General features: G+C 38.0%; 1 protein-coding gene across 50 annotated transcripts in view; it reads right to left on the bottom strand.

Moving 5' to 3' along the window:
- CELF2 (CUGBP Elav-like family member 2) overlaps positions 1 to 12096 on the bottom strand; it is a 777520-nt gene that overhangs the window by 46516 nt on the left and 718908 nt on the right. For all 50 annotated transcript variants that reach the window (XM_065551657.1, XM_065551194.1, XM_065551355.1 and 47 more), the window contains 2 exons: positions 9334 to 9492; positions 7628 to 7691 (listed from right to left, as the gene is read on the bottom strand). In XM_065551657.1, the coding sequence (XP_065407729.1) occupies positions 7628 to 7691; positions 9334 to 9492 (223 nt within the window). The remainder of the gene's footprint in view (positions 1 to 7627; positions 7692 to 9333; positions 9493 to 12096) is intronic.

Raw genomic sequence — 12096 nt, 5'->3', positions numbered from 1 at the left:
ACCAAGTACTGTTGATCCTCAGATCCGACAGCCGATTTGGTTACATGGTAGAAGTAGATTCCGGTTCAGTTAATCTCTAGCCAATGTATAGATTTGGGGATTATTCTGCTGCCTGGCACATTCTATCCTTTCACATGGTCTCCATTCCTGCAGTCCACGCTTTTCACATCACGTAGGTTTTTCAAAACAGCCCCAAACCCCGGACCAAACTTAGACAGAAAGTGATTCAATCCTTTTTATTTGAAACTGCTGCATACTCAGCAACCGTACCTCTCGCTGAAGAAATGCAAACCGCTTAACACTGAAAAACAGCCTCATAGGCATGTAAAAAAAAAAAAAAAAGAATGAAATTCCACCTGCAGGGAGAGAACTCCTGGGTAAGAAAGAACTCTTGATCTTCATGATGGAGAAAATGTTGGGAATTAAAGCAAAATGATTTATAAAGAGCTAGAACCACATTACAATTTGATTCAATTTTTAATAATGTGTATTTACCAATGTGCCATCAGCTTGGCAAATAGTCAGAACTACAAGGAACACAACTTTCATTTTGTTACTTGGCAAATTAAAAAAAAACAATTAAATTATGTACAAAACAGATGCACAATATGCCTGCTTGAAACTTAAGATTTTAAAAAAAAATTATTTATAAGGATAGGGGCATGAAAATTTAATTTAATGTTCACCTTAGGTAATTTCGTGTCTTATTGTTCATGGCAATTACCATAAATCTACATATCAATAAGCAAGAACAGATGTCAGTTGTTACAAGTGCTTGCCAATCAGGCCTGTTAAAAAGTGACAGATGGATGGTTATAGAACATTCTCATAAGGCCCATTAGCACATTCGCAGGAAATTTTTGTAGTGCTGCGCAGTCACAGATGCAGTTCTGTGAAAACACGGGTAAATTTGAGAGCACAAGATTTACATTTTACAACTTCTTGTGCTACCTCCAATGCAAACTTTCATGCAATAAGGCAATTTGCCTTGCTTTAGTCACCATAGTTTTTCTCCTTGTGATAGATGCAAGAGGTAAGGATCAGGGGCTTGTTTGTATAGGACGTAGCAGAATCATGGGCCATTTTTAAAAGCTTTTTAGGCTTATTTAAGTTTTACATGCAAAGCATTTAGTAAGTATTAAAATAATTGAGGATCACTTGAGTCTTTACCTTGAAGAATTTCCTGCTTAAATCCTTCCTTTCTGGGAAAATATGCATTGGTTCAGAGCCCCGCCCTGGTCATCTTAAAGAGGCCTGATTTTCAGAGGATGGCTTCTGAGCCCTTTCTGATCAGGTCCCTTTACAGTGTCTCAGCTTGGTCACCCCAACACAGCGGCATCCCACAATCGGTAATATTGGCCCAATTATTTATTTACCTTTTTTCTTTTTGTCTCGTTAGTTTCTCCAAACATTAGGGTTTATTCCCTTTACATTAAATTTCTGGACAAATTGGAGAAAGGGGCTGAGGTAAACAGGATGAAGTTTAACAAAGACAAATGCAAAGTGCTCCATCTAGGAAGGAAAAATCAGTTTCACACATACAGAATGGGGGTAGGGATAGCTCAGTGGTTTGAGCATTGGCCTGCTAAACCCAGGGTTGTGAGTTCAATCCTTGAGGGGGCCAGTTAGGGATCTGGGGCAAAAATCTGTCTGGGGATTGGTCCTGCTTTGAGCAGGGGGTTGGACTAGATGACCTCCTGAGGTCCCTTCCAATCCTGACATTCTATCAAAAAAAAAAAAAAGAATGGGAAGAGACTGTCTAGGAAGGAGTACGGCAGAAAGGGATCTAGGGGTTATAGTGGACCACAAGCTAAATATGAGTCAACAGTGTGATGCTGTTGCAAAAAAAGCAAACATGATTCTGGGATGTATTAACAGGTATGTTGTGAGCAAGACACGAGAAGTCATTCTTCCGCTCTACTCTGCTCTGGTTAGGCCTCAGCTGGAGTATTGTGTCCAGTTCTGGGAACCGCATTTTAAAAAAGATGTGGAGAAATTGGAGCGGGTCCAGAGAAGAGCAACAAGAATGATTAAAGGTCTTGAGGACATGACCTATGAAGGAAGGCTGAAAGAATTGGGTTTGTTTAGTTTGGAAAAGAGAAGACTGAGAGGGGACATGTTTTCAGGTATTTAAAAGGGTGTCATAAGGAGGAGGGAGAGAACTTGTTCACCTTAGCCTCTAAGGATAGAACCAGAAGCAATGGGTTTAAACTGCAGCAAGGGAGGTCTAGGTTGGACATTAGGAAAAAGTTCCTAACTGTCAGGGTGGTTAAACACTGGAATAAATTGCCTATGGAGGTTGTGGAATCTCCATCTCTGGAGATATTTAAGAGTAGGTTAGATAAATGTCTATCAGGGATGGTCTAGACAGTATTTGGTCCTGCCATGCGGGCAGGGGACTGGACTCGATGACCTCTCGAGGTCCCTTCCAGTCCTAGAATCTATGAATCTATAAATCCTGACTGAAGTTTAAGAAACATGGACTAATGATCAAAGCAAGTACAGTTTATCATCTCTGATCAAAAAGTAAGTTACTTGTTAACACTGATGTTATCAGACACTCCAGATTTTATTTTAAAAAGTTGAATCAGATTTTCAAGGGCTTTACTTCAGATAGGGAGAGGTCCAAAATAGCGCTCTTGAAATTACAAGCACCAGGCAAGATGGATAGAATAGAAAATTCCGATTTCCAGCTCTATCAAATCACATATATTTAGAATCCATCTTTAGAACAGCTGTTTATTTAATACTTAGTACTTAACTTTTTTCTAATCACTGAGACCCTGATTCAGCAAAGCACTTAAGCACATGCTTAACTTTAAGCACATATTAAATTCATCCCTATTTAGCACAGCACTGAAGCACATCCTTAAGTCCCACTGAATTCAGTAACTTCCCATTGACCTCAATGGGATTTCAATATGTGCTGTAAAGTTAAGCATGTGCTTACGTGTTTTCCTGAATAGAAATGACATTAAGCACATGATTTAGTGGTTTGGTGAGTCAAAGCTTTCCTGCTGCATTCTGCCTGGTCTTTATGGGAGTGCCCAATATGGGAGCGGGAATAAGGAGCCTCTTCCAGGTCTTTTGCAGTCAGGCTCAGGCAGACTTGCAGTTCCTTCCTTCAGACTCAACCTAACTCAAAGAGTCCATTTTGTATTCTCAAATCTCCCAGGCTACGGAGGGTTGGTGGTCTCCTCAATGTGTTCGTGCCACTCCTGTTTGCAAGAGTTTGTGTGTACTCTAACTAGAGAACAAACCCTTTCCCTTCAATGGTGTACACTCCAAAAAGTCAACTAAAGCTTCATTGTGAAACCTAGAAAATGTGGACCGATTGGCTTTGATTAAATGGCATCTTCAGGGGAAGCGCAGTTGTTTGATCTCATTGCTTTTAGTCACTTAGCCCAACACTTTCAGTTGTGCGTATGTAAGAAGCAGCCATGGCATGGCACTATTCCTGGAGTCGACAGAGATTCTCACTTTGAACAGGACACCCCTTTAAAGAGGCCCTACGGGCAATGCCCAGCAGGAGAAGCCCTTCCAGTATTCTTCCAGTGGAAAAAAGCTACGAAGGAGTGAGCCGTGGTAAAGGACCTTAGAGCCGATGCAAAAGCACAGCGCCTCTATGCAGAAAGTCCTGGCTTCTACACATTCCCCCAAGATCCTCCGAGCCAATGGCGTGATTAAGGGAAATACTCAGGAAGCAGAACTGTGTGGAATTTCTCTCACCCATCTGCTCCCACGGATTCAGAGGAAACCTAGTGCAGGTAAAAGGGAAAGGGTGAACCTAACTGAAGCAAAATCAGAACCAGTCAGAAGCTCAGCCCAAATCTCAAATCGAACCATGAGAGAATTTCAAAAGGATTAGGAACATACGTTAGAAAATAGAAAAAGGCCCAGCTGTATGGCATTTATCAATCTGAAATCCAAAGAAGATAAATGCAAACGTAGGGATCACTTTTTCCTATTTCAACCTATTTTTTGTTTTCACATATCCAACTGAATCAATATAACCCCTTTTGTGTGCGTGCGTGCGTGTGTATTTTGCATATGCACGTGTATACATACCTATCTATATGCATATATCTATTTACATTTATAACAAAAGATTTGAAACTAATTGTATTGATAATGGAAAACCTTCACGGGGAAAAAGAAAAATATTTTTTGACATCTCTTCTGAGTTATAATCCCCTGGCATTCTGTCACATAATGTAAAATTAGGGTGATCAGATGTTCCGATTTTATAGGGACAGTCCCGATATTTGGGGCTTTTTCTTATATAGGTGCCAATTACCCTCCACCCCCTGTCCCGATTTTTCACACTTGCTATCTGGTCACCCTATGTAAAATCTTATGTCACATCTTCAATGTACTTTTAAAACTAGTAGGTTAACTTAGCTCACCTAATGTAAATCAGTTGTTTAATGTCCGATCCAAAGCCTACTGAAGTTAATGGAAAGATCCAAGTGATTCACTGAGCTTTGCATCAGGCTGTCAATGCAACTTGAATACATTTGAAGAGGGGAACTCTCTGGCTTGAACCGTCATTAACTGTAGCTTGTATTGTTTTATTAGACAATCAAATCATGTGATGTACTTCACCCGTATTACTGACATTCCCCACAAACAATGAGAAAGTACAATCCATACACTGCAGCCTAATATTATGCATATAAGTAAAAGCAATGCCTTTAAATTATTAAGCATTACAGTAGTCAGTGGAAAAAAGACTACAGTATGACCGAGAGTAGTGACGTAAGTATGTGCATGTGTTATGTAAGAACAATAAAGCAGAGTTTGGCAAGACAATGATAGCTCCTGTAATCAAGACTGCTATTAAAACAGCAAAAGGGATATTGACGACTCTTGTGATATTAAGTGTTTTCCTACTTTAATGGGCTTTAGACACATACTTAAATCCTCTGCAGAATTAGGTGCCCAATCTAAAGTCTACTTAAATTAATGGAAAGACGTCCATTGATTTCAATGGGCTTTAGATCCAATGAAGCCAAAGAGAAAACAGCCATTGACTTTAAAGGTGCAGGACTGAGCTAATTAAAATACTTTTGGGTGCTACATACATGTACAGGTAAATTTAAGATCCGATTTGGCCATCATTGCTCACGTTGAGTAGTACCTTACTCTTCCCACTCAAATCAACACAAGGAGGGGGGCAAAAGATCTGATTCTAAATGAACATTTTTTCACTCAAAAAACTTGCAAGGTCTAACCATGGAGCTTGTCTCGTATCTTAGCTGACTGCTTCTAGATTTTCTTCCTCTTTAAGAAAAACTAGTCCAGTATTAATACACAAGCTCCATATCAGCTGGAAATGAATATTATTATATTTATATGTGTAAGATGTGTGGATAGGATGTAATTAAAAATACATTTTGAAAAAAGGAACAAATCTAGCTCTTATGCTACATGAAGGTTGTGAGATCAATGCTCCAGCAATATTAACCCATTCATGTTGCACACACCTAGAATTTTTTATTCCTCTGTCTCTTGGAAACCTTAATAAATTACTCTTTATTATTAAAGTATCAAATGTAGTGGATGTGCAATGTAAATTGGTTAATGCTACAGGAGAAACCTGAAATTTGGGAAAAATATACAACTTTTGAACTTTTAAAAACTTAACGATACAATAATGCTAAGACTTTTGCCCTTTCGTGTTGAGTTGTAGCGTGGAGAGAAATTTAACATTGTGAAATTTGACCTTGGACATTGAGATTTAAGAGCCCTGCATTTCTGGAGAAGAAAAGGTAAACCCAGAAAAGCATTAAGTTCTGTTAATATGCACGTAAGAAAACCACCTTGTTAAAACATTCCAGGAGGCACATACAGTTCTTAAATTATTATCCAGTATATGGATCCATTAGAAATCTAGTCTTTGGCTGAGGAAGTACATTGTTCTAGTAAACATGACATGCCACTATGACCCCAGAAGATAATTTCCTTGGACTAAATGGCCTACTATGCATAACTGATTCATACATTGGATTGAGGGGCACCCTAGGGTTAATGTGAGGAAAATCCCTAATTTCAGTCCAGGTATGGTTCAGTTATTGGAGGTAAAACTAAACCTACAATAACTGTGAACAGACAATGGGAACCTACTTGGATACAAGTACAGTAGAGTATGCTATACAGAAAAATCTCCCTGAGTATTTTTTCCCCCTTGGGTCTCTCAATTTTTTCATTCTGTAGAGCTAACCAAATATGAAACATTAAACACAATCCTTGAGCTCAAAGCCAGCTCCAAAAATGCCAACTGTGAAAATGTTGCTGAATGACTCTGCTCTGTTTATCATATTAAGATATATTTTTTGATGAGAAAAATGCTAGATCATAAGTGTAACATAATAGAAACAGCAAGCACTGCCAGCAGGTCTGAGGAAGAGAAAATAATTCAGGGATATTGTCATCTGTAGGCCAATTTATATTGTCAGACAGCAGATTCACGTTAGTCTCTGATGCCATCGCAATAATGGCATAATGTAACGATTGAGCAGAGAATACCTATGGGGTATGGCTATATCATGTGGTATATCTATACTTGTTAAAAGTATTTCAAGATTCATTCAAAGGGAAGCCAGAAGAAGCTTGGATTAAAAAAAAAAGTATTAAAAACGTTCCTAAAGACACATGAATATTTCAGCCATTGTTTTGTGATGGCAAAGCAAGTCCAATGCTACATTTCATTGATTCACCGAGTTCATGATTAAAATAAACTAGCATACCCCTTTTTTTTTTTTTTTTTTTTGAAATCAAGCAAGGAAAAAAGGCTTTTTAACAGTTCCTCACGGCAGGCATAATGTGCATCTGTGGTCTGATTTACTGCACATGCTGCCTTCTCTAGCATCATGTTAAGTTAGGGTATCAGCATGGCAGGTCACACAGTGGGAGAGACCTTTTACTAATCACTACACATCACTTACTACTGGCACACAGCTCATTACCAAGAAATCCTCCAACTAGCTGGCTTTCAAATATGCTTACACTTTGATTTTCTTTCTCTCTCTCTTTTTTCCTTCAGAACAAAGATTATACTTTTACATAAAAGCTTCTGTTGTGTAATTTTGTCAACTAGGGTTCTGAAGTCAAAAAGGCACCCAGTTAATTTCCCATGATTATAAAAAGAAGACTGCAAGCTTGTATCAATGGTAGGCCTGTAATCTTGGGTTTCATTAAGAAGGTCAGAACATTTTTATTTGTCACCTATTATTAAAATGTTTGAGGGCTGCCATTAATTTGATTTTCAGGCCACAGAAATCTCACTGGAAATTAAAATGTAATCCTGCTGTTGCTTTATTGCTACTTTTAGTAGGTAGGATATAGCTGCAGGAACTAAGAGCTCTCCTGCAATTTACAATTGGTTACTCTGGACAAATGGCAGGTGACTAATGCAAGACAAACTGTTTGTACAACCGAGGAGCGGTTAGTTTAATTTCAGTTTCTGAAAGACGGACTGAATCTGAATCATGAGTTGCCCCCTGCTCATACACACAACACATTTTATATACAAAGACTAACATCATGTGATCATTACAGAAAACGGAATTTAAGAGCCTAAGAAAATAAAATATAATTGGACAAAATGAAATAATTTTTAACTCACCAGCCATTTGCTGAATGCCGCTGAAGGCACCCAAGTTACTGGAGGAAGTTGCTTGCTGCAGAAGCTGCAAATTAATAATAAGACGATCATTGTCATCTAAGTGATGTTACAAAAAAGCAACAAGATTAAAACAAAATTATCCATCAAATTAAAGTTGGAGTACTTATAGTTTCCTTTACTTTTATATTGTCTCTTGCTTCTGCCTATTGTTGGAATGAACATCCCCAGAGTTGATGCTGTAAATCCATATTAATGTCTAATCTCTATTAAGAAACACACAGACACTGGGGAAACTCAATAACATCGCTGCTTTAAAACAATTAATCAATTTACTCTTTTTAACAACCAGGTGTTGAATCTATTTAAACCAACATAGCGTGACTAATTATAACCCTCTGCAGTCTAGTAGTTACCATAACTCATCTCTGTCAATCATGGTCCATTCTCACCCAGCCCCTTAAATTCAGTTTCTTTCTTTATCATCCTTAGAACAAGGTACATCAAGTGCACAGATATTCATTAGTTCATAGGCTGGCACTTCGCTGATATAACAGTCAAGATTCACTATTAACCCTTGATATACTGGGTATTTTTTTTAAAAGACTGCCAGCTAAATGAATGTCTATGCAGATTTATAACCACCCCACCCCACATATACACACAATTGATTTATGCAATCGGCAGCTACAGAGAAACAAATCTCTGAGCACGTGGGAACGTCCCAGTTGTCAATACGCCATATAGCGTGACCATACACAACTTCACAGCGGCAAAAGGCAGAGACCCCTGACCACTTGAACAATAAGAGAATCTCTGTCATCTGCCTATGATTTATGACACACTCAAGCTGTTCCAGATTCCCCGCAGTAGAGGGCAGCTGTACAATGCCAGGTAGCGAGCTCATTTTTCTCTCCTAGCTTTCAAAGAGTCAAAGAAAATGTCATTTTAAAAATGCCCAAACGCTCATCAAATCTACCTTCTATAAAGTAATATGAATCTTGCACATTTAGTACCAATAAAAGAGCATTTAATTTACAGACTTTCACTAGTTACTGTGATAGCCATTTTCAAATATATTAAAAGATTAACTTGAATGAGCACAGGGAATATTTCCATGGGAAACTGATATGCCGAGTAGAATTAAATTCAAACATTGTGGATTCAAAAGACCATTCACAAACACAATTGAAGAAGGTTTTCAGATGTCTACCTGATCTCTGAAAGCTGAAGATTTTACTTTGATAAGAGAAAGCATCCAAAAAATGTATTCACATTTTTAAAAAAGCAGAATTTAATGTTCGGCAGAAACATCAGAATGAAGATGTATTTTCCAGCTGAAATAGAATTTAAATCTTCAGAAGACTGCAAGGCACTGAAATAACTTGAGACTTTCATTCTAAATCGCTGTTATTATTACAAAATGTTTTATATAGTGCCATAAATTTACGTGGTGCTTTCAGGAATAAGTCACATTATCTGCCCCTAAGTTAAAATGTAGGGAATTCCATTTTATCATGGTTCACTATAATTAGCTTCCAGTGTGCTAAAATAAATCAGTTTAAGTCTAAATATGTGGTCACTAAAACAACGAGGAGTCTGGTGGCACCTTAAAGACTAACAGATTTATTTGGGCATAAGCTTTCGTGGGTAAAAAAACCCACTTCTGCAGATGCATCTCGTGGTCACTACATTTCACAAGAACTTACAGCTAGGTACTGTGGTGTGAGTCCTCCAAGGCCTGTGAGGTTCCCCCAAGTGGCAGTGTTGAGCTGTTGCATCTGTTGTGCCAACTGCTGTTGTAAACGCCTCTGCTCCTTATCCTTTTGGGTATCAGCAAACTTCACCACTATAGGCGAAGAGCAGCCCTATGATTGGACAGATTGGAAAAGAAATTCGTTAACATCACACACATTTACATGATTCTACCTTGACGTCTTCTTACCACCTTTAAATCCATTTGAAATAACCGGAAATTATTTCTGAAATTATGTTTATTAATTATTATTCAACTATTTTTAAAATGTGGCTCTTGAAAAATTATTAATTTCCTCTCTCTTTTCACTGAACTCCTTTCCTTCCAGATCTTTGTGGATGTTTAACTATCTGAGTGCCCCTGGAGAGACAACAGAATTTATCAATGCTCTTTAATTAAGCTTCACGGTTCATGTGTTTTAAAGATGGACTTGTCTCTTTCTTTTCTGTCTGTTTTCAAGTAATAGCCAAAGACACTGATGGACATAAACAGTGCCACATGAATGAAAACAGATCCTCTATTTTTATCTAATGAAAACTGTTTGCTTTCAGATATAAACCTCAAGATTTTTTGTTTTAAATCTACAGAACAATGTAGCATCATAATGATTCCAGTTTACTTTTGGCAAATGGATTAGGACATTTCATGATTTGTAGAAACCATCTGTCTTTGAGTTTTATCCTGCTGCCCTTCGTCGTAGTGTCTGAGTCCCCCTCCATTCCCTACCCACTGTCATGCCGATTTCTCTTCTACCCTTCGACTCTTGGGTGCCTCAGATCCAGAAATACAGCAGGATTTTAGACACAGTTTACAGCGTGAAATGGTGGTTTATATCTAACCAAACTCATCCCATGGCTACTCTCACTACACTGTGAGCTTCTTCAGAAAAGTTCCTATTCTCTATTTCTGCAAAGAGTAGCCATATCTTTTCTCTCCGAGAAACCTCACAATAGGACAATGATAGGAACATTCACAATCAACAGACAAAATGATGAAATAAGCCATGGTAATAATATCTTTTGTGTGAAGACCTCCCATCAATACCATTCCTTTAGAATTACCATCTTAGAAAATGATCACTTGAGATGTATTATTCCACCCCCAGCACCTTGCTTGTATATTTCATTGTAAAAATGTCTTTCAATTTTTCAGTGAATAAAAACTGAGATACACACTTCAGCAATTGAATAAAGATTATGGAGGCGTCCGCTTGGTATACAATTGTCTCTTCTCGGTGATTTTATACTAATATTAAAATCAAGCTCTTATTTAAAAAAAATGAAATATTTTTCCAGTTTAGCTAATGAAAAAGGTAATAGCAAGCTTGTATCCCATTTCAGATTGGCTTTGGTGGTATTAGGCTAAGTATGGGGATAGTTTACTGCTTGCTACATACATGTACATACGTGAAACTCTTAGGTCTATTTCAAAGGGAATATAAATGAATTTCAAAACGAAGAAATAGTATATGGCTGTTCTAGTACTCAGCCCAGCAGCTCAATACTCAATACAACAGCTGATATCATATATATGAATGCTGAAATGTCGGTAAATTGTATACAAACAATCTCTCTGCAATTTAGGAGTCTATAATATTTTTTCCACGTTCTGCTCTTATTTCATCATTTTCAAAGGAGCAAACATTCTGAATATTGAAATTATACGTAGCAAAATGGCTCTATATGAGAAAAATGTTGCTATTTATTCCATGTTAACAAATTAGTGTCTCCTACTAACCCTCCATTTGAGTGATTTAAAAAAAAAAACCAAACACAAAAATGAGGTAGAAAAGCAGAAAATGAGGGCAGCGATTATGGCTTTAAAAATAAGTTGCTTAAACCAGGATAGAGAGTAAAAGGCAAAGAGCAATAGCAGCATTCATTATTTCCAGGAGACACTTGCTCTTCTGAACATGAACATTCTCATCAGTTTGAGTCACTTTGAAAAATACGTTTTAGTCAATGATGTGTGCCAAAGAACTGAAAATAATGAAATCAGAAAAAATAACTTCAGTGGTTCAATTGAAACTTGACTGCATAATACATAATCTTCCATTTTAAAAATCTCCCCCTCCCCCCCAAAAAACCCATGAAATCAAAGTGCCCAGGGGCAATATTATTTCAGAGAGTGTCCAGATTTAATAGCGCCTCTCAAAAGTCAACTTTTTACCATCATAGCATTGACATTAATAACCAAGAGGCAGGAAATGCTTTTGAATGTTGACCAGAACAATACCTTCTTTCCTTCTTTCTGTCTGGAGAAGTACCCCCCCATTATGCAAGCATGTATGGGGTATCTCCTACCTCATTATTTTATGGCTGCTTTTTATCTCCCCTTCTCAATGGGAAGCACTGCCTGTGTACCTTTCCTTCTGCTGGCAAGATAGAACATGCAGACTCCTATTGGTACCATGCCATGAATTGGTGAGCTGGAAGGACTGCTCCACCTCCCACAAAAGAGTAAGCACATCAGTTCTGCTCCAGACCTGAGCCCAGCTGACATCACGATGCTAAGGTCCAGGATATTCTGACCCGTCCTGTCAGTTTGGGATCTTATGTGTACCCTAATTATAGGTGCAGATTCTCCAACCTTTAAGGCTGCTGAGTAGTACTTCCCTCTGAGAGTAGTTATTTATATGGGGCTAAATTGTGATGCACTTCCTCACTTCAAACAATTGGATTACCTGTGGCATAAGGTACTATTCAACATAAGGAAG

The sequence above is a fragment of the Chrysemys picta genome, chromosome 1, assembly GCF_011386835.1.
Source record: "Chrysemys picta bellii isolate R12L10 chromosome 1, ASM1138683v2, whole genome shotgun sequence".
In the NCBI taxonomy this organism is placed as follows: Eukaryota; Metazoa; Chordata; order Testudines; family Emydidae; genus Chrysemys; species Chrysemys picta.
The sequence above is the reverse complement of the archived record's forward strand: the minus strand, read 5'-3'. Positions and strand labels throughout refer to the sequence as shown.